Source organism: Phyllostomus discolor, chromosome 11 (genome assembly GCF_004126475.2).
Source record: "Phyllostomus discolor isolate MPI-MPIP mPhyDis1 chromosome 11, mPhyDis1.pri.v3, whole genome shotgun sequence".
NCBI lineage: Eukaryota > Metazoa > Chordata > Mammalia > Chiroptera > Phyllostomidae > Phyllostomus > Phyllostomus discolor.
In genome coordinates, this window is record NC_040913.2 from 398484 (window position 1) to 420832 (window position 22349).

Sequence of the window (22349 nt, forward strand, 5' to 3'; positions counted from 1 at the left end):
CCCAGACCCGGCGCCTTCCGGGCCGCAGGAAGAGACCCGCAGAGGGCAGGAGGGCGGCCTTGCTGCGGGGTGCCGTGGAGGGGCGGGTCCCCGTCGGGGCAGTGAGCACGGCTGCTCCAGGCCTTCCCCGAGGGCCTCCTGGTCCCTGGTCCCCGCCCAGTGGGGCCAGTACCCCACTCTGGCAGGAAGGCGGAGTCTCAGCAGCGGAGCACGTGGCACGTGGAGGAACCCACAGCAGCCACGTGCCTGGGCTGCTGAGACGAGCCGCAGCCCAGAGCAGCCTCTGACCGGGGTGGGCGCCGCCGCCGAGTCCGGGGCACCCCGTGACCCCACCACCCCCCACCCCCGCCACCAGCAGAGGCTCCAAGCCGACTCCTGCTCCTGCTGCTCCGAGCTGCCCGGGGCCACCCCTGCGAAGGCCCCCGGGACAGGCAGTTCCAAACGGAGGGAGCCACGGCGCCACCGAGGCATCCGGTCCACAGGGCGTTCTTGCACAAGGGCACCCGCAGCCCGGCCCGGCCCGAGGTACCTGCTGCAGGCGAGCTCCCCGCCGGGCTTCCCCGGCGCCGGGTCCTCCTTGTACATCCGCGTGCCATAGAAGTACCAGTACAGCGCCCCCGAGTTGTCCTCCCCCAGTGGCTCCACGCGGAGGCTGTCCGCATCCAGGCCCTAGGTGCGTGGGCGGGGGGGGGGGGGGGGGGCAGGACGGGAGAGGGGACTCAGCACTCACACCCGGACGCCTGAGAAGGCCTGGGCAGCCAGCCGTCATCTGGGACACGGACACCGGCTCCCAGCCCACCCCGGGCCACCCCCCCGTCGTTGCACCGAGAAGAGAGGCCCCAAAAGCGAGCTGGGGAACGAGTCTCAGGCATGGCCAGACAGGAGACCACCAGGAGCAGCCCACCAGGAGCCACAATGACGACCTCTTCATCCCGCTGAGACCGCAGCCCCCCGGGCCCAGCTGGCACTGGCCACCCCCCCCACCGCTGCACACACCTCCATCTGCAGGAAGGACCGCGCTGCCCTGCACAGTGACGGCCACCCCGTGGCCACCCCCCGTGAGCTGGGACGTCGTCAGCACAGCCTGCCCCGTCCCAAGACGGGCGTCTGAATGGACCCCGCACAGAACCCGGAGCTGGGAGGGCCGCCCGGCCTTCTCCGGCACACTGGTGGTGGGGCGTGTGCGGGGTCGGGATGAGCTCACTGGCACAGATGGGCTCAAGTCTCTGAGTTTTCAGTAAAACATTTTGGTTACGTTCAATCAGATTTCAGGCCTTAGGAAACAAACTCAGTGGGTAGTGTGGCTGATGACACACAGACCGTTCTCCTGTGTCGTGTGCAACTCCAGCACGTGGAGGGAACGGAAGCAAACTCGAAATTCACCTGACATACATTCCTACACACAGGTGCCTCGGAGTCCTCCGGCCACAGAGGCCGTGTTTTAGAGACGCCACTTCTGCCAATTTGAGAGTCCCAGGACGAGCCCTGGCCAGTGTGGCTCAGCAGACTGAGCGCCAGCCTATGACCCAAAGGGTCGCTGGTTTGATTCCCAGTCAGGGCACGTGCCTGGGTTGAGGGCCAGGTCCCTCATAGGGGAGCACATGAGAGACAACCACACATGGATGTTTCTCTCCCTTTTTCTCCTTCCCTTCCCCTCTCTCCAGAAATAAAATCTTTTTTGGGGGGAAAAAAGGGTCCCGGGACCAGTTACACACACCAAGCTCTGGTGGTCTCTTGGTATGCCCAGATTTTACATACTGGAGTGCTGGGTGGTTTTTTTGGGGGGGGAGGGGGGGCGGGGGGGAGTTGTAAGACAGGGTTTTTTTTCACAGACGTGAAGCAAGAATTTTAAGAACATGCAATATTCAGCCCTGGCTGGCATAGTTCAGTGGATTGAGTGCGGGCTGCGAACCAAAGTGTCGCAGGTTCGATTCCCAGCCAGGGCACACGCCTGGGTTGCAGGCCATGATCCCTAGCAACCACACATTGATGTTTCTCTCTTTCTTTCTCCGCCCCCTCTAAAAATAAATAAAATCTTAAAAAAAAAACATGCAATACTCAGATACTTAAGGACACTGACCTCTTTTCCCTTACACTGTCGAATTTTTAAAAAGACAGCCAAAGTAGGCGTCCTGTGAGTGACTCAAATTACACTTATTTTTTGGTCGGAGCACCAGAAAGTGTGCTCTGGGGTGCCGCAGAATGTCGGCAGTGAGCGGGCGTGCAGGAGATGGGGGAGGGAGAGGCCGAGCGGCCGAGGGGGCCAGGGCGGCGCGCACCTTGAGCAGGTCGAAGACGTCGTCGGCGTCCAGCCGGTAGTCGCAGAGCCGGTGCAGGATCTGCACCCGCGTGCGCAGGGGCAGGTCCTGGAAGCGGGCCTCCCTCAGCGGGTTGGGCTTCCCCTCCTCCAGCTCCCAGCGGTAGTTGATGATGTCCTCGAGGTAGCTGTGGAAGGTCTGGGGCCTGGCACGCCGGCCCCAGCACAGAGACACGTTACTACGAGACACACGGGGGGGGGGGGGGGGGGGGGCTCACACAGGAACCACAGGAGGGTCTGCCGGCCCCTCGCAGCCTGGCGCTGTCGCACCACCTGCCGGCAGGGACCGCGCGCTGTCAGACCCCAAACAGGGTGGGCACAGCAGGGGTTTCCCACAGAACAGGTTGTGTGACGTGAAGCCAGGCACAGCCATGCTGGTGACACAGGTCCGCGTCTCGCCAGTCGGCGGCACAGACCGGGCAGCTGCGGCCACGGCCCGCCTGTGCGCACAAGGCTGGAGAGACCGCGCGGTCCACCTGGCCCGGCTCCCTTCCACCTCAGGTTAACGCGCAGAGGTGGGGAGGACCCCTCGGACACAAGCGTCCGCTCTGGTGTGCGACCATCGTTCTCTACTCCGTTATCCGTCAGTGAGAAGCCACACGACAAAGTACAGTATTCCAAGTTTTGAAGACAGTTTTTTTTCCATGGGAAACATCTAAGGCAGTCTGATGGCAACTGACATGCCTCTGGGTCAGACTTTGGTAATTCTACCCGTGCACTTTGGCTGGCAGACACCAAAAATGGGCCCAGCACCTGACCTCACGCTCCACTGCTAGACCGGCTGCTCGACACCTCGGACCACGCCGGTTCTGACGTGACGTCTAATGCTCGACTTGAGAGCTCCCAGGCCCACAAGTCTCACAAGGGTTCACGAGAACCCAGTCCAGAAAGAGGCCCACCGCTGCCGTGCCGACTTGGGACCTACGGTAACGGTTATGCCGGTGGGAAAGTCAGAGGGAACGGCCTGGAAAAAACCAAAGGGCCCTAGGCAACCAAACCACATTTTTCTTTGGCAGAGAGAGAGGCAACCGTTTCTTTGCAACAGGGGGACACGTGGGTGCGTCCGTTCGTCAGAAAGCCGGGACCCTGCAAACGCAGCAGGGGCCCCTCTCGCCCACGAGGCTGGCCCTGCCCTGCGGGAGGGGGAGCCGGACCAGGAGCCGTCTGAGCTGCCGGGAGAGCAGAGTGTGGCAGCGGTCGAGTCAAACAGGAAACGCAGTGCTTTTGGACACCTGCTCGAGGGTGAGGAGGAGAGGGAGGTGGTGACGTCTCTTTGGCGATAACCCCTGCACCCACCACAACAGGCCCCGCAGCACCTATGAGGTATACGCTGCACAGCAAGGTGTGGCTGCTGCGGTTCACAGGGTGCCGTGTGGAGGCAGCGGCAGGAGATGGGCTGGGCACACGGACCGACGGGCACACATGTGCCCGACGGACTGTCAGCTGATCCCTCACCCCTGGCCCCTTGCCCAGAGCCCTGCCCCTCTCAGAGAGCCCAGGTGAGAGCCTCTCCAGCGGCCCCGCCTGCCCCTGCAACCTGGCCGCGAGCAGTTTCCTGGCCTGGCCTGGCCAGCCCGCCGCATCCCGAGACACCTGGCAGCTTACAGTTGAAGACCATTTGCGTTCCCTGACGGTGTCTCAGCCAAACACGGTCCAGCCGTGGACAAAAGGCACAGGGCTCCCTCACGCTGAATGCTGAGACCGAACACTGCCCTCTGAGACCGGGACAGTGAGTGTGCTCGAATCACCCCGGCCGGCACCGCTGGACGAGGCCAGGAAGGCCGAGGGGCGTGGAGCGGAAGGAGCGCGAGGGTCTTCAGCGACAGGCCGCACGGAAGACCCTCGGGAGCCGACAACGGGCCGGGAAGACCAGGGAGACAGGGTCCGCGCACAAGAGACAACGGTGCTGCACACAAGCCAGCAGCGAGCCCCCGGAAAGGAAACGTGTTAACTGCTTCCGTCCACGGTAGCGTCAGAAACACGGAACTCCCGAAACCAATGGGAAGACGCCCAACACCGTACAATGCACCCCGTAAAACACGGCTGAAACGAAAGAGGGCGAAGAAAGAGACACGGGTCGTGTGCAAGGGCCAGGAAAGTCAACTATTTGTTCCGAGTGTCCATCCGCTCCAGCAGGCCTTTTGTTCTCGGCAGAAGTTTGGGGGGACAAAAGCTACGCAGACGCTGCCCCCACTCCCATGTGGGAGAGTGGGATCGCCGTGTGAACGCCCTCCCACGGAGGGGGCGGCGCCGGAGCTGGCGGCGAGAACGGGCCGGCCTTCCCGTCACGGGGCCCCGCGGGCGGCTGATGGCAGAGCCACGTGGAGGACAGCTGGCCCGGAGACACTTCCACGGGCGCCCCCCCCCCCCCGAGGCCACCCGGCACGGCCAGTTCCCACACAAAATAAATAAGGCCACGCAGCCGGTCACTGACTGTCGAGTCCAGCAGCGTCACGCCGGAGACTGTGGCCATCGGTGGGGCTGGCGGCCGCAGCAGAGGAGGAGGGGCTTCGTGAAAGCGGAGTCGGACGACGGGGGTCCTCCCAGGCAGAACCCCCCACTCGACGGCACCCACAGTTTCTTTCCTTCTGAGTCACAGATTCTGTCGTGCAGATTAACCTGAGATTTGAAAGGCCTTTTAAAGCAGAGGCCCACATACTCAGTTCAGGGAGTCCATGAACTTGGTTGAGAAGATACTAATTTTCATCTTGACTGAACTCTAAAGCGTCATGTTCAATTCAATTCAAAATGTAGGCAACAAAATACAGTAATTTTAGTAGTATGTGTATTTTTCATCAAAAGATATCCAACATATCTGACTGACAGAACTCAGTGGGTGGGCGTCATCCTGCAAAGTGAAAGGTTTCAGGTTCAATTCCCGCTCAGGGCACATGCTCGGGTTGCAGGTTTGGTCCCCGGGCGGAGGGTGCTAGAAGCAACCGACTGATGTTGCTCTCACATACCGATATTTCTCTCCCTCTCTCCCTCCTCGTCTCTCTAAAAATAAGTAAAATCCAAAAACAAAATTCAGATACTTTCATACTTCATTACAGGTGTCGTAGATATCGTCACATAACATTTACAATGATCAGTATTCGCCTATTAAAATAATCTTGTGAAATCAGGCTTGCTGCTAGAGCATGTTATTTAATCAGTTAATGAAAAAGCCTATTACTGTGTCAAAATTTTGTTACCTCAACGTTTCACCGTAGCTGGGCCCTGCCGTGACACGCTGTTGCGACATCACGCCGTGCTCTCCGGCAGCACACAGACATTGCCGCAGGGCCCACGCGAGCCACACACATGGCAGCCACGCACACGCCAGCGCCGCCGGTCTCAGGAGAACCGACTTCTCCCGCCGGCGTCCCTCCTCTGACCCATTTCCCATGTGGGGCTGGGCTGGGAGCTGAAGGTCTGGTCGGCCAGGGTCCGACCTGTCCTGTGTCAGTGACCAGCTGTGACCCGTGTGGCCTCAGGTGAGTCATTCAACCCCCGAGGAACCTGGGACGCCCCCCCCGACAGGTGGCAGGTGGGTGAGCACACCGTGCCGGGCCTGCTGCCGGGCGGAGGGGCCCTGGGAGGCACCAGCGCAGCCCGGGAACAGCGGGGGCCTGGCCGGAGCATGCACGTTCCCTCCGCGGACACAGGCTGCCGCCGCGCCCCCGCCCCCCCAGGGCGCCGATGGCGTTGTGGAGAACACGGTGAAACGGCGACCCGGGCTGTGTGCTGGCGCAGCGGTCACACTGGTTAGTGGGACGAGCATGGCAGCCTGCGTAATCTTCCGGAATCAGGGGCTGGTCACCTAGGGGCCCTGGGCCAAATCCAACGGACTCTGTCTCTCTTTTTACAGCCACGAATAGAAAAGCCACTCTTGCGGAAATGGCTGGGGGAAAACACGATTTATTTCACGACACGTGAAAGTGATATAAAACTGCGACTGCGACGCCCCACAAGAGCTGATGAGACACAGCCAGGCGAGCTGCGGAAGCCCCGCCCACCAGCCCCACGGCCCCGCCCAGTCTGCTGGCGCGTTCCCGCCCGGCCCCCTTGGGAAGCTGCTGCAGCAGCTGCTCTCCCCACGCACACACACACCGAGGTGATCAGCTGCTGGAGACCGCGCTGCGGCTTCCCGCCCTCCGCACCTCCCCCGCACAGCGACTCAGTGGGCGCCGCGACCGGCCCGTTTCACAGCCGGGCCAGGGGAGCGTGGACACCTTCAGTGGCTTCTGACTCCCCATAAAAGGCAACTCTCAGAACCAGAGGCAGCGGGGCACTCATCCGTCCTCGCCTCCCTCTCCTCACGGGCTGGGGTGACCGGAAGACCCCAGAGAGCACGAGCTGGCGCTGGCCGTGTGCACTCGCGGTCACCTGGTGGGACAAGGTGACCCCCACCATGGGCAACTCCTTTCAACTCCAAAAGCAGAGTCCACCGCACAGTGGCTTCCGGCGCAGGTGCTCATCACACAGGCCTGCTCGACATCAGCACCCGCGGGTGCCTGTCCCTGTGGGCGTGTGACACGGCAGCCACCGGTTCCTGAAAGGCTGGGGCCCAGGCCTCTCCCAGACCAGTCAGTTCACAACTAGGGTGCCACCAGCCCTGAAACGCATTTGATCATTCGCAAATGTTTCATTTCATGTGCATATAACGTTTTTACACAAATAAAAACCCAACATTGCTAATGAAAAATATTTTTTAAAAAGGAAAAAAACCCACACCGGTCTCTGCCGCGCCCTGCCCTGTCGCAGGTGCGCCCTGCAGAGTGTGGTCGGAGGACGGCTGTGGCGGACCACAGGCCTCCGTGCCCACCCCGCCCCCCACAGGGTGGCGAGCGGGGCACAGGGCGCCCCGGCTTCCCCTGCTCCGGCCCCTGGCACTTTCCCCCAGAGGCGGGAAACTCACCCCGCTGCGGCCTAGGCGAAGGCGAAGGACGCCGGCCGTCCTCGCCGCCCCAGGTGTAACAAGCACTTACAGGTGTTTAACACCCGAGAAGGATCACTTAAAAAAGATCAGCCCCTCATTTCAAAAGACAGCGTTCGGGACTCCCTGAGCACAGCGCTGCGGTGACGCAGCTCGGGGAGGTGACGCAGCTCGGGGACGGGGAGGGCGGGCGTGCGGCGAGGACGAGGGCGGAGGAGGGGCAGGGGCAGCATGGGGCAGGGCACCCGCAGGCAGCTGACCTTCCCACACGGCTCTGCTGTGCAGACACTTCCTGCACTTCACCAGCGCCCTCTCGGCTCCAAGGCGCGTGGGGGGCGCAGGGTGAGCTGAAATCCACCTCCAAGGAGGGGGTGGGTTTCCCCTCTAAACCACACTGGGGGTGCTTTTTCAAACTTTGCTTTTTATGCTGCAAAAACGCATGGACTTTATGCGAAGAGCACGGACGGGAAGGGCCCGACCTGCAGGCCCAGCACTCAGGCCCCGGGGCCCCGTCCCACCGTCCTCCTCCTCCTCCTCCTCCTCGCCGTGTCCTCAGGGCAGACAGACAACGGGGGGGGGGGTGTCACTCGTCTTCCCATGGACCACGTGACCTGACAGAAACTTACACTTCCAGAGGGGCTTCCTTCCCTGCAGAAGGGCACCTTGTTGATCTGTGGGCTGGCTGACCTTCCCGTCATTTCCCCTTTGTAGGAAGACTGAAACTGTGAAACGAGCCCCAGTGAAAGAAAGTGTGGCAGGAAAGGCCTCACAACTAAGCTCAAGTGGTTCCGCAGAACACCCGTTCTTCTCAAACCCGTCGTTCCCGTAGAGCACGTCATCAACGTAAGCACCTTTCCTGGAGCTCGGAGTGGAGACTAATGGGAAAACCGGAAAAACAGAATCATCCTAGGAGGCTGCTACAGCCACTGGCCCAAGCGGCAAACCACAACCTCCTGTTGATAACTCCGTCCACATGATTATCCAAAACCCAACCGGTCCTCGTCCGACAGCCCACCACGCAACACACAGAATCTGTGTACACCGTCAGTCACCACACACGCATGACGGGATGAAGCACACGACCCAACCAGGGTCGTCCAGGGCTGTGCTGGAGTCAGAGTCTGCAGCTTCCAGAAGCCTGCAAGGCGAGCTCTGCCTGCTGGCGGTCACGGCCTGCACACCCTCTCCTCCAGGCTGAGCCGGGGCCACGTGATGGAGGGGGGCTGGGGGGGGCCGACCGCAAGGGCTCACAGTAGCGCCCAGCCACATGCTGGCAAGAGTCCACGGGCCACAGTCCTGCAGACACAAGGGCACAGCCCAGCCTAGGACCTGCATGAAGCCACGCCACGGACAGCCCGGGACCCCGCATAGAAAGCACCAAGGAGCCACGGACAACCTCTGACCTGTGGAACTTGGAGGTGCCGTGACCCTGAACGACCCAACCTGGAAGGCTACTGCGCGCCAACGGAAAACAAAGACGGGGATGTGTCCCGGCCAGGCCCCGGGGCGAGCACAGTCCTGCGAGGCCCCAGGCCCGACTCACAGAGCTGGGCTGCACCCCGCTCTCCGGCCCGCAGAGCCCAGGCCCTCCCCGACCTCTGCGGTTGGTTTCGGCCGCACCAAGCCCCAGGGTGATGGGCCCCACGGCAGTGTGAGGCAGGCACAAGCGCAGGTGCTGGGGGGCGGGGGCCCGAGGCCCGAGGAAGTCAGAGCGACCACTCAACAGGTTCAGGGTCCCACACGGGGCAGGTGCAAGGCAGACACAGAGTTTGTTCTAAACCGAGAAGTTCCTGAGGTACGAGTGTGATTCTACTCTTTAATTCTTAAAAAGATTTTATTTTTAGAAACAAAAGGGAGGGAAAAAAAGAGGGAGAGAAACATCCATGTGCGGCTGCCTCTCTCGAGTCCCCTACTGGGGACTTGGCCCGCAACCCGGGCCTGTGGGAGTCAAACTGGTCACTCTGCCCAACCCACTGAGCCACACCAGCCAGGACACCCCTCTTCTCTCAAGAGCACCAAAAACTACAACAGCCAGGAGTGCATCTGGCCTAAATAAATAAAGCTGAAAGTTTTCACTGAGTAAACATGAACAACTTTAGAAAAGAGACCGAAAAGCAATCTCAGCATCGTGAAGCCGCCCCTTTCACCCAGACCGAGCCCGGGGTCGTCTGACTACAAACAGAGGACCCTGCTCACAGGCGCCGCCCTTCCCTGGGAGACCGGACAAGCAGGACGAGCTGAGGCCGGGGCAGCAGAGCCAGAGCCGCCCACCAGGGAGGGAGGTGCCGTGCAGTCAGCTGTGGGCGGCGTGAGGAAGGCCGGGGACGGAGGTGGCCGGCCCCCCAGACAGTGGGCTCAGACCGTCAGGGCTCCCCCAACCGCTGCAGGCCGGGCGGTAAACACGAGGTTTCCTTCTGACGGCCGCCACAGACTGCAACCGCGCCGCTCACTGTGACCCTGCGTCCGAGCCGCGCGGGACCTGCTCCTCTGCACCTGCCACCTGGGCTCCGCTCTCGGGCGGGGGGCTCGCAACCGTCACCTCACTGCCTGCGGGCCTTTGGCAGGTTCCCTGCTTGCTCCTCCACTGACCTGTGTGTCGGGCTTTGCTGGTGCAGGCTCTGAGAAAGCCGGCACGTGCCAGCCTGGGCCACGTGACCACGGTCTCACATAGGACGTGCACAGCGTGGACCCCGAAGCGCTCCCACCGTGGCCTGGGGAGCCGCAGCTGCGCCGTCCCCGCGCGGTTCGCCCCACCGGCGCTGCCAGCTATTTGCAGACCAAGACCTGGTCCCGCGCCAGCGCCTGCTGCCGGCACACGGCTGGCCGCACTCTGAGCAGAGGCAGGGCAGCCTGGCAATGGCCCTGGCAAACCTGCCCGGGCGCCCCCCCGCCCCCCGAGGCGTGCACTCTGCGTCCAAGGCCAGGGGATCGCAACTGTTCCCAGCAGCGAGACGCTGGGCAGAAACGCCCACCTACCAAACAGGACTTTTTGGGTAACCACATTTAAAGAAAACCCAGCTATGACGTGAAATTACACACACAACGTGACCGTGCCGTGCTCAAGCCCCACAGGCGCCCGGGCCCCCCCCCCCCCCCCGGAAGAGAGTGGGGGGGCCACGGAAAGCGGCACCCCCGTGTCTGAGTGGCAGCACGGCCCTCGACCCCCCCTCCCACCCCTCCTCCTCTGGCCCGACGCCCGTGTCCCAGGGACAGAGCCGCTGTGCGGTCAGCATGCCAGACGGGACCGCCAGACTGGGGGCCCGCGTGTCCCAGACTCTAACTCAGTGTGGGGACGCATGGCCAGGGCACGGCCACCAAGGCAGGGTCACAGCCAGGGCTGTGGCGGGGACACCCTCCACCTGTCTGCAGAGGCACGGCCTCACCAGGCGGGTGAGGCGCGAGGGAGCCCGAGGCTCGGGGCGGCGGCTGCCCTGGGCGCAGGAGCGCAGCGGGGCCCGGTCTGAATCTGTTCGGCCGCGCTGCTGCAAACAGAAACTGCAAAGGCAGGCACCCCCCAAGCAGAAGAAACCCTACGCTTGCTTGTCAGCTGGGGGGCTTGTGAGGGGACAGAGAGCCGCGCCCCGGCTCAGGGTGGGCTCCCTCGGGCAGGGTGGGGGGGCTCCCTCGGGCGGGAGACTCACGTGATGTCCCTGCGCTGGTAGCAGCCCTGCAGCAGGCAGGCGACGAGGTCGCTGATGAACTCGGCGTCGTCGTGGTGCAGCGCCGCCTCCAGCTCCTGCGGGGAGAGAGCCAGCCGGTGAGAGGCCAGCCGGACGCAGCACTCCCAGCGCCACCCGCCCTGCCCCGAACCACCGGCCCCCCGGCCCCTGGCCCCCGCCCCGGGTCCCCACAGGCCCCCCCATTGCAGAAACTCTTGCGCCTCTTCCCAACGAGCAGCCTTCAGCCGGCGTGAACGCGCTCTACTGAGAACACGGGGCAAAGCTAGGAACCGTCCTCCGTGTGGTGTGCTCAACAGGCCCAACGGGTGGCCCAGCGGGGACGGCTGCAAGGGGCCCCTCTGTTCTGCACGAGCACCGGCAGTGGGCCACTCGGCGGCGTGAATTTCAGGGACACCACAGGCCCCTGGCGGAGGGCCACACCAGGGAAGTGAGGCCACGCCCGGCGGGCGGGTGCGTGGGGCCGGTGCTGGCTCTGAACCTGGATGGGTGGGCCAGCGACAGGGTCCAGGAGGGACAGCGGGGACCTCCAGGGGGCCCTGTTTCTCTGCTCGGTCCCTGGGATAAACTGGCATTTTCTGAGGGGAGGGAGGGGTGGCCGGGCTCGGGGTGTGAGCAGCCCGTCCCCGATCTCGCCTGAGCCTCCCCTGCCCACCGCGGCCCTCGAGGGACCATTCTTCATCCCTCAAACTCCCGCGTCCACAAACACGCCCTCCGGGAACTCCACGGGACGGAGGACCCGCCGACTGACACACACACTCGCGGGTGCAGACAGAGCGCCGACCGCCTCCAGGGGGCGCCCCGAGAGGGGAAGCCTCTGCGGCCGCACGCCCAGGGGACGCCCGGGGGATGCCCAGGGGACGCCCAGGGGACGGGCCGGGCCGCGGGGCCCCATCTGACACGGCCCTGCCTGCCGTGAGCACAAATTTGGGAATTATCGGCGCACCCGTGGCTGTGGTTCCGAGTCGTGCATTAACTCACTGTTCCCTCCGCTCTGGCCAGGGATCGCCCAGGAGAACCAGCGCTGCCCGGCAGAGATAACACGACTTCCCTCGCGGAGCGCACAGGCAGTGGGCACCCACCCTGCGTGTACAGTAACCCAGTCCTTCCCACGCGGCACTGGGAGCTCGGCTCCGTCAGGGGAGGCAGGAACGCACAAGGACAGACGGGCGGACAGAAATTAGCAAAGGTGTCGTGGGAGCTGGGGAGAAAAAGGTGACCCTGGCTTTTCCACCGAGACAGTGGGGGCACCTCAGGTGGAAGAGCCGTGACCCGGACTTCCCCTGGAGACAGCGGGGATCCACCTGCGGGAGCACACAGGGGCCCTGGGGCTGACTATCCGAGCCCCGGTATGTGTGGGGGGGTGGGGCAGCATGCCCCACCCAGGAGGAGGCTTCTTGAGGAGGAGAAGGGCAGGGCGAGGGAGACACCCGGCTCCGGCTGACCTCAGGGAGAGGCCAGGGCAAGACCCGAGTGGCCCCCACCTGCAGCCATGTCACCAGGCAAGCACGACTCGGGAGTGTGCCACAGCGGGACCGCGGCCGCGCCACACCTCGCAGGCGAGCCAGGCACTGGACACAGCACGGCAGGTGAGCCCTCGCACCTCTGCTCCCGCGACGTGAGGTGAAGGAGCCACGTCTGTCAAGGTAGCGCTGCCGCCTGTCCCCACTGCTCGCAGTAACCCCCAGCCACCCCCGGTGCCTGCCCCGAGCAGGTAATGGTCTGGGAGCACCGCCACCAGGCTTCACCGTGTCCTGTCCACGAAAACCGTCCTCTGCAGGCCGCCTGCCGAGCCACACACTGCCGTCCTTCCCCACCGCGGTGAACCAGGAGCGCCGTGCGACCCCTGACCTCAGGCACGGCCGTGTGCACTGACGGGCGCTCCCCAGTGCTTCCCCAGAGCACACGCGCCCCCCCCACCCCGCCACCTCAGCCCAGGGTCCGCCTCGGGGGTGAGGAGAGCAGGTCCCCTGCTCCTTACAGAAGAACATCACTGCTACCAGCAAATCTACCTAAAAACCAGGGAAAACACGGGACATGTTGTGAGGTTCCAGGTCTAAGCCGTTGCCAAGCAGCACCCCTGCCGCCATCTTTCCGTGGCTGCCGCCACACAGCCCAGCGGCACGCCAGGCCGCGGGGCGTGAAGCCGGGTCTTCACGACAGAACAAGAGCTGAGGCTGACGCAGGGGAAGCGTGGCACCAAACACAAAACAGCCTTAAATTCAAGGGTTGCCACATTGTACTTACATGTAAATTATGAATTTTCAAGCTTAAAAATACTAACATTTTGTTAACCTGTGGCAGTCGGCACAAATCAAAACCAGTAAATCAGACCCACAGACTCTTTCTGAGTCTAAGAGCGAGGGGTCTCAAACGCACGCCTGCGCCGAGTCACCCGTCTGCAGCGCGTCCGCAGTGAGTCTAAGCTCTCTTCACCCCGCACCTGGACTGCGGCCGTCTCCCCGGGTGCTGGCAGGCGGGAGAGAAGCACCGACGTGTGAAACGTCCACAGACCAAGGACAGGACGGGCTGTGGACCAGGAGTTACGCCCAATGACGTCCGTGCGTCTGAGGTTTGAACAGGAAGGAGCCACAGCACTCCACAGTCCGCCTGCCAGGACCAAGGCTTAGCTGGCACGTCAACCCTGGTTTTCTGAACGCCATCGGCAGGAACCGGGGACTTGCCCCGCACCTTATCTTGAAAAAGTGGTATAAGTGACCTGTCCAGCTGCGGTGGCTTGGCTACCAGGGCTGGGCAACGGCTCTCCCCAGGGAGTTAGCCTTGCCTGGCCGGCAGGCCCGCCAGAAACGCCCACAGCCGGCAGGCTAGTGTGCCGACGACCACCGGGCCGGTGCGGCGCGGAGAACGGGCAGGCGTGAGCCGTCTCTCCGGTGACACAGGCACTGAGGGGGACTCAGTGACCTCCGCAGACACTGTCCTGCAGCCCCTGATGGGACAGGGAAACTCCTCGTCAGCAAGAAAACGGGTCTCAAAATAGAAAGTTGCTTTAAAAAACGTATTGCACAATACCGTGCTTCATAAACCAGAAGCTACCTAGCTAACCCACCAAAAACACAAGCAGGCCCAGGGCAAGTCATGAGCTGACGAAGCCCCCAGTGAACTTCAAGTGCAGAATCAGTCAAGCCCGAGCCACAGGCGAGGCGGTGAGCCCAGGCGGGCATGGCCCCACTGGGCCCTGCAGTGGCCAGCGGCCACCGGCGGTCTGTGCCGACCCGGGGAGCCAGCGGCACTAACGCAGGCCCGGCTCACCGCCCTGCGCTGGGCACCGGCTACACGCGTTACAGAAAGGCAGCACAGCAGAGAAACAGGAGAGCAACTCCAATCTGCTGAACGGGAGAACTCCCTGGTCGATTAAACATCTCCCACTTCGTGGGGACAGAGCCGGGTCTGCAAGAAGCAGATGTCCCGGGGGGTCCGTTTCACAACAGCGTGAACAGACTTGGCACGCACGGGACCATGTGCCTAAACATGGCTAAGGTGGTACATTTTGTGTCGTGTTTTTTGCCACAATGTAGAAAAAAACTCGGTGACGCATCTACTTCCAAGGGTGGGTGCACGGATCAAATGAGGCAACGCTTCATAAAAGGGGTTCCTCCAGCACACAGTAGGTGCTCTGTAACAACATCACGATGATTCCTCTTCCTCTCACGGGGTGTGTGTGTGGGGAGAAAAGCAACCGCTTTACAGACAGAAAGTGGCCTTCCACACCCGAGAGGTGTCTGAACAGAAGTCCCCAGTCTTTGAATGCACGGCCTGTGGGTGCACAAGCCAGGGAAACCTCCAGAGAAACACGGGGAAGCGCAGGTTCTTCAGAGCCTCCCTGCTCGTGCCCCGTGCAGCGCCGGGCCCTCCCCAACACCCCCTCCCCTTTCTGCATTTCCTTTTCACCGTGCGCAGTGAGCTGTGAGCGAAACCTGAACTTTGCCAAGAAAACCAGCCAATGGGGGCCGAGAGGGGACCGGGCCCCTGCTGCTGGGCACGGCGAGTGGCTGAGGGAGGCGCCACCTCTGTCCCCGGGCAGCGGCGTCACAGCTCATCAGGGACAAGTCCCTGTGACATCGCCTGAGTCTCACCCCCCCCCCCGGGAAGCAGAGGCTGCTGGGAAAGAACACAGGGCTCAGCACAGGGACCAGGACAGGCCGGGGAGGGGGAGGGGGAGGGGCCCTTGGGTCTCGCCTCCGAAAAACACCTCCAGGCCTGCCCTTCCGAGATTCCCGGCTGCCTAATAAGCAAAGATAATTTCCAGACTTAGAATATCACTAGTCTTTATGAAGATTTATTTATTTACTTATTTAATTCATTTATTTATTTATTTAAGAGGGGGAAGGGAGGGAGAAAGGGAGAGAAACGTACATGTGTGGTTGCGTCTCACGCACCCTCTACTGAGGACCCAGCCTGCAACCCGGGCACGTCCCGACTGGGAATCGAACTGGTGGCCCTCTGGTTCACAGTCGGTGCTCAGTCCACTGAGCCACACCATCCAGGACACAATATTACTGATTTCTTTAATGTGCCACCTCTGTAAACAACTTTTCTTAAATAATATAAAAGGTACTTCTTATTGCTTGATATTACTTCTAATTCCTGCATCTTTTGCTAAAAATAATGCTAAAGAGAGAAACTTTCTTTTCTTCAATTTCCAAATTAGGGTAAAGACCACTGATTTCTACTACTGCCATCCAAGCACAATAATTCCTTTGAGCTTACTTAAGGAGGGAAATAGAGGCATAAAGAATGTCAAGCCCTGGCTGGTGTAGCTCAGTGGACTGCGTGCCAGCTTGCAAACCGAAGGGTCACCAGTTCAACCCCCGGCCAGGACACAGGCCCGGGTTGCGGGCCAGGGGAAGGCACAAGAGGCAACCGCACATGGATGTTTCTCTCCCTCCGTTCCTCCCTCTCTAAATATGAGGAAGTAAGATCTTAAAAAAAGAAAAAGAGGGAGAGAGAATGTCAAATATGTTGTACCTGATTTTAGAAGGTCACAAATCACCTTAATTCATACAAGAACCGACTCGGTCCGAGACCGGGCTCCTGTCTGAGACCGGAACCGCTCACACGCAGGGTGCGGAGCCGCCCAGCTGCTGCCAGGAGAGCCCACCTGCCGCGGGGCCCGGAGTCGGAGCAGCCGGCCTGCGGCCTCCAGGGGCGCCCGAGCCGGGCAGCTGGTGCTCTCCAAGCCGGTGTAAATCAGTCTGATCCCAGAGGCCTGCCCCTGCCAGCTCAGACTGTGAAGTCTGCATCAGCTCAAGCGGGCACAACGGTGCGACTTCCCCAAAGGCCGCACGCAGGTCCCACACCGCGGCCCTGCGCAGCGTCCCTCCGGGCACACCTGGGCCCGGAGACAGCGGTGCCGCCGTGCCCGGCTGGGGGCCAGCAGAGGGGAACCCGAGCAGCTCCTCCAGTCAGAGGGGACCGCCCCCTGGTTCCCCGGAAAACCCTACCCACACCAGAGAAAGCATAAATCCACAAGAAGGTGAGTTTCTGAACCTTGTCCGTCAGTCACTGGCGTGGCTCCAGAGGTAATAAAAGGCCAAGAAGGTCCAAGGAGACACCCAAGACGCAGAGAGGTGCCCGAGCACCGCACGTGCCCCGAGGCCGCTGCGGGACACTGGAGGGACACCCAGCCCCGCGGCCGGGGGCCTGGGCACTCCCTCTCAGGCCATGCCCACGGCACAGAGCTTCCTAGACTCGAGTTTACTTTGATTTCCTGCTGCCACTGTAGCTACTTAAGGAAATCTCCCCACCACCACCACCTTACTGAATTTATTGGAGGGGCACTGGTTAAGAAAATTATACAGCTTTCAGGTGCAGCTTAGGAAGACATTCGCAGCAGCTCACGTATTTGCATGAATTTAAAAAGTGAGACAGGAGACCTCCTCGGACAGCCTGCTGGAGACTCTTCAGACCCTCGTCCCCCTCGTCGCCCACAGCCTCGGCTGTGCGTCTGTCCTCTCTGCCGCTGGACGCAGCCCTGGACGAGCTGGAAGTTGTTCTAGGTGCCAGAGTCCCCAGGGAACAGGCAACGACTCTGAATGGAGGGGGAAGGCTCCCCCAGCTGGGAAGGCTAATGGGATGTGGCTTTCAGGACACCCCGCAGGACGGAGACTGGAGGGTGACAAGGCCCCCGACCTGGTCCCGGCGGAGAGTGAGGGGCCGAGACCAAAGGGATGACAGCAGAACCGTGAAGGAGAAGGGGAAGGGGAGTTTCGGAAGCAGGGAGAACAAGGCTTCCCGCCCGCACTGCGTGTCCAAGAGAAGGCGGGGGGTCTGGGTGGGCACGCTCCCTGGGCAGAAACAAGGACGACACACACTGAATGGAGGCCGGGTGGGGGTGGGGGTGGGGGTGGGCGAGTGCTGGTTCAGTCCAAACACGGTCCTGGAAGTTCAGGTGCTGCTTACTCCTGTGTCCCGCCTCCTGCAGCAAACGGCAGAATCACACACACACACACACACACACACCCTCACGTAACTTCGACGTGTGGAGGGGCTGGGCCCTTCCGATGGAACCACCCAGGCAGCCCCACACGGGCGGCCACCCGACGGGACGCGAGTGGAGGGGCGTCCCGGGCCCACGAACGCACACTCTGCACCAGGCTCTCGTCACCTGAGCACGCAGGACGCAAGGAGAATGAGAGCCCGTCCTCCAGTACTACGTGAGATGGAGAAAGAGGTGCAGGAACCGAAGCCCGGGTGACGCCTGGCACGGCTCTGGGGGAGGGGCAGGCTGCCTTAAGAAGGGAGGGCTGCCCACGAGCACCGGGGGGCCCAGGCCGAACCCCCAGCGCCTGCACAGGAGCCACGGGGGGTCCGCAGAGAAGACGCAGGGACCTCAGCCGCGGGGAACGACAGTCTGAACAGATGCATGTCAGAGCTGCCAGCAAGGCCATCAGGAGAAATCCGGGGAGGTGGGGCAATCCAGAGATGACCGGGGTGTGACTGTACCTATGAGAAAACAGCACCATCTGTCCTGGCCAGTGGCTCGCTCAGCGGGTTGGAGCGCCGTCCCGTGAGCCAAAAGGTTCCGGGTTCACCCCCCAGCTGGGGCGTGCACAAGAGGCAACCAGTCAGTGTTTCTGTCACATCAGTGCCTCTCCCTCTCCACAGTCAATGAAAAACATATCTTAGGTGAAGATTTTTTTGAAGAGGAAACGGTATGATTCATTTAAAAAATGTTACAACCGAGAAGGGATGAGCTGGCTCACGTGTGCTGGGCACGCAGGTCCGAGGTGAAGACGCGGAGGGGGTCCCCGGCCCTGTCTGACTGGGCGGCGGAGACTGACCGCCTGGCTGGGGGCAGGGATACTTCATCGGGCCGGGGAGGGACCACCCCCCACCCCCTGGGTTAGTAAGGGGCCTGGTGTTCGGGAGGTGGGGCGTGTCCCACCCATTTCAGTGAGTAAAATGTCACTCTGAGACTCGGGGCCTAAGGACACCACCCACTTCTTGAACTGACAAAGCCGAGGGTCAGAACTGTTCATCCGAAAGCACTCCCCACAGACGCTGGAGGGGAGCAGGGGCGCGCAGGGCAGAGGGGGAGGCCACCCCCGCAGGCAGACAGGGTGGGGTGCTGCTGCTGGCGGAGGAAGGCTTTTTCAGCAATCAGCGTCTCTCGTGAACAGTTATCTTGAACGTAAACACTTCTACTACAAGATACTCTCCGTTGCTTTACTCTAAGGTAACAGTAGTTAGGCAAGACACAACAGCCTGAAACCACCTCAGCCGATGCCAGATTTAGCTCTTTACAGGTGTCGTTCGATTCCATCATTTTATGAGACGGGAAGAAAACAACAACTTCACAATGATTCAGAGCGTGCTCTGGGGTGTGACATCGATTACAAGTGTTGGTTGTCACTACAACAACCACGTGGGTGAACAGAAATCCACACCCACAGAGCAACTGAGGAACCCAGGGATCCTGTTACAGGAACAGGTAGTTGTAACTTGGGGTACATTTTCAGAAAGCAGCATCTAAAGTAAATTCAAAAAATTAAGACGGAAGTGAGGGTGAAGTGCTCTAGAAAACTGCACCAGAGTTGTTCAAAAGTGGGTCTAGTGGTAGCCCTGGCTGGCGTAGCTCAGTGGATTGAGCGTGGGCTGGGAACCAAAGTGTCCCAGGTTCGATTCCCAGCCAGGGCACATGCCTGGGTTGCAGGCCATAACCCCCAGCAACCGCACATTGATGTTTCTCTCTCTCTCTCTATCTCCCTCCCTTCCCTCTCTAAAAATAAATAAGTAAAATCTTAAAAAAAAAAAGTGGGTCTAGTGGTGATAAATTACTTTTTTGGAAATAACAGGGAAAAAGCAGTTATTTCTGAATTTAAAAATTCAAGTGCTTATGTAAAAATCTCCAAAGTAAGTTTTCCAAACAGAAATGTGACTATTTCATCTCTGTCAACGGAGCTCACACGTACCAGCCCTGGCCAGGCAGCCCGGTTATCACTTGGAGCGGTGTCCCCACACGTCAAGGTCGTGGGTTCGACCCCCAGCCAGGGCACACACAGGAAGCACCCAGGGAGTGCACGGTGAGCAGAACAAGTCTCTCCCTGAAAGTCAGTTTTATGTCAGTTTACACGTAGTATGATTGAGTCGATACTCCCCAAAAGTTCCCCTGGGCCACCTCCCTGGGAAGGCTGCTTAAATTCAGGCACACATGACAGCTCTACCCTGCTACCACCACCGGGAAAAGAACTGTTTTAGTCACAGGAACGCGTGCAAGTTTTCACCGACTCGCACCCTTTTCCACAGGGAACCACACACATCCCCACGGAAGAGACCGAAATGGTCCGGGAGAACGGGAAAGGTTCGGGAGCAGCAGTTTACAGGGACCCCGTTTCCTCTGAGACGCAGCCCAAGTCGCTCGCCGTGTTCCTCACTCAACGTCCCAGCAGGAAGGATGGGCACCTCCACCCCACCCCTGCACCCCTGCACCCCCACCCCTGCACCCCACGCCTCCACCCCTGCACCCCACCCCTGCACCCCGCCCCGACATCCCCGTTACCGTCCCAGGCGTTGCCTCGTGCCCCCGTTCACCAGGCCCCCGACCCAGAAGGCTTCTTTATGGCCCCAGAGCTCTCCTGTCTGCCTTCCCTTTCATCCTCCCTCATCTCCCACCAAAACAGTAACAAACAAACAAACAAAAAAAAACACAAGAAAACGCTGCCCTCTTTTTTGATCTGGTGGACCAGTGAAACACATAACCTGGCATTTCCCCACTGGGTTTTCCTCAACACCTGCAGTGGGACACGTCAGCCTCACGGCAGGAAGGAGTTAACAGATAACCCGGAAAAGCAACAAGCCGGCGAGTCCTTGAGAACCAGGCAAAGGAGTCAGGGTTTGAGTGCAGAATGTGACGCAAGCGCCCTGGGGGAGGGTCGTGACGCAGGCAGAAGGGGAGGTCGTGGGAGGAGCACACCCAGGAGACAGGGCTGCCGGGGGACTGCGGCCCGAGAACCCGGCGCGCTCTCTGCAGGACACGGCAACGCCGGGGCGGGGCGGAGCGTTCACGGCCTGCTGGGGCGCCCGCGTTCACGCTCACACGTTCACACTGGACTTCCGTTCCTCGCGAGTGCAATGCGTCCAGAACAAATGTCGGCGGTCCCCGAGACTCGCCGGGGCTCGGCGCGGCGGGCGGAGGCCTCCGCGGCCAGCCTGCGCTCGCCCTTCAGGGCCGGTGTGGCCGAGTGGCCGACTGCAGCACACGGTCGGTCCCTTCAGCTATGTGGATGCCTTCAAAACTCCACGCTGGTCAAGAAATCTCACCGGCTCGCCCGAAGCAATGAAGCTGCTGGTTAACTGTCTGTACACAGATGACACATGAGCTCATTTACAGTGAAACACGCAGAAAAATGACTGAACCTCAGGGACCGTAAAAAAAAAAATCCTGTCACAATATTATCGTCAACATTAGGGATGCAAACAAATTTCCATTCCCGCCACTCTACTGCAATCAAGCCAAATCCAGCGAACGGTCCTCAGCACCACGCAGGACCTAAAGCCGCATTTACATTCGCCGACTCCCACCTTCACCTACGGCGAGCTCCTCTCACTCCAGGGCACACCCTCGCCTCCCAGGCAGCCCCTCTCCACCTTCACTGCCCCCCCCAAAGGTTCTCAACAGGAGGGGACACCGTGGGGCCCGGCGCTGACCTGCTTCTCCTCCTGCCCTTCCGGGGCTCCAGCCTGAGAGCTAACGACTCTTACTGGCACCGCCCACCTCTCAGTATTCCAAAGTTGGCTCAGCCAGAGGGCACAGCTGAGGGTCAAACAGGCTGCACACACTCCCCAGAACCCGCACTGAACGCTGATCCCACCGCCTCACGCCTGCGCCTCACGCCTGCCTGGGCACAGACCGTCCCAGTCTCAACAAACAGCGTCTCCTTCGGGGTGCTCCAGTGGAACGCTTCTTGTTCCTTCCGGATCCTTCTCCAAATCAAGTGCAAGCTGGCCTTGCAGCTGTGAGGCTGCACCTGTACAGCCCCCAAGGACAGCCTGTCACTCCCACCGCCCACCACCCACCCTTGCTCAGCCCACGTGCCCGGCAGCCTTGCACCCTACCCCTCCCACTTGCCCGTGCACCTCTGCCCTCTTGTTCTCGCTGCCTTGCATCCTCGTCACTAGTGCAGACGGAGGCGGAGTGAGCCGGAGGCTGGAGTCCCAGGCAGGTTCTCTCAGAGGGCCTGTGCACGCGGACGTGCTCACTCTCCCCCCTCTGCGCTCCAGTGCTGGGGCAGCAGCTCGAAAGGCACCAGGGACACAGGGAGGAAGTGAAGCGTCGACATCAGGGTGAGAGCTGGGGGGCAGCTTCCTCCCAGACAGACGCGCTGGCAGGGGCCACTGCTCCTTCGCTGAGCCCCACCCCCCACCGCAGAGCACGCAGGCACAGGCGGGAGCCAAGTCCGCGTCTCCACCAGCCTGGCTCACACCGTCTGCCCCGCCCAACTTGCGGGCCCATCCAAAACCCTCTACACAAATGGCTTCTCTTGCCTTATGCTTCAGACTTTCCTAAACTTTCTCAACAAGCCACATCTGACCTCCAGGGGCCCCTGGCTAAGTGGCCCCAGGCCCAGCAGTAGCAGCAGCCAGCCTTGGTTCACAGCCTGGCCTCTCCTGGGCACCTCCTGGGAGGCCCCAGAGCCAGTGCACCCTGTGGGCTGCTTCACACCATGTTGAAGCACCGCCCAACCTCCTCCACGAGTGGACTCAGTGGACACCAGCGCCCCCTGGAGTGAGTCCTGCTCCCTGGGCTCAGCCCCTGCCCAGCTGAGCCTCTGTGGTGATGGCAGCCAGTCCTTGCAGCTGACTGGCCTGGGAGCAAACCCCTCCCAGTGACATGCCGACAGCAATCAAGGCTCACCTACAACAGCAGTACACAGAGCCCACGGGAGGGAGCGGGAGCGGCACACCTGGAGCACCCTAG

The 22349-nt window shown here is 61.2% G+C and overlaps 1 protein-coding gene across 2 annotated transcripts in view; it reads right to left on the reverse strand.

The window, feature by feature from the left end:
* The window catches only part of LOC114508466 (cat eye syndrome critical region protein 2), a 79357-nt gene that overhangs the window by 16100 nt on the left and 40908 nt on the right, over positions 1–22349 (reverse strand). For both annotated transcript variants that reach the window (XM_036011137.1, XM_036011136.1), the window contains exons 2-4: positions 10877–10971; positions 2280–2463; positions 530–669 (exon numbers count right to left, since the gene is read on the reverse strand). In XM_036011137.1, the coding sequence (XP_035867030.1) occupies positions 530–669; positions 2280–2463; positions 10877–10971 (419 nt within the window). The remainder of the gene's footprint in view (positions 1–529; positions 670–2279; positions 2464–10876; positions 10972–22349) is intronic.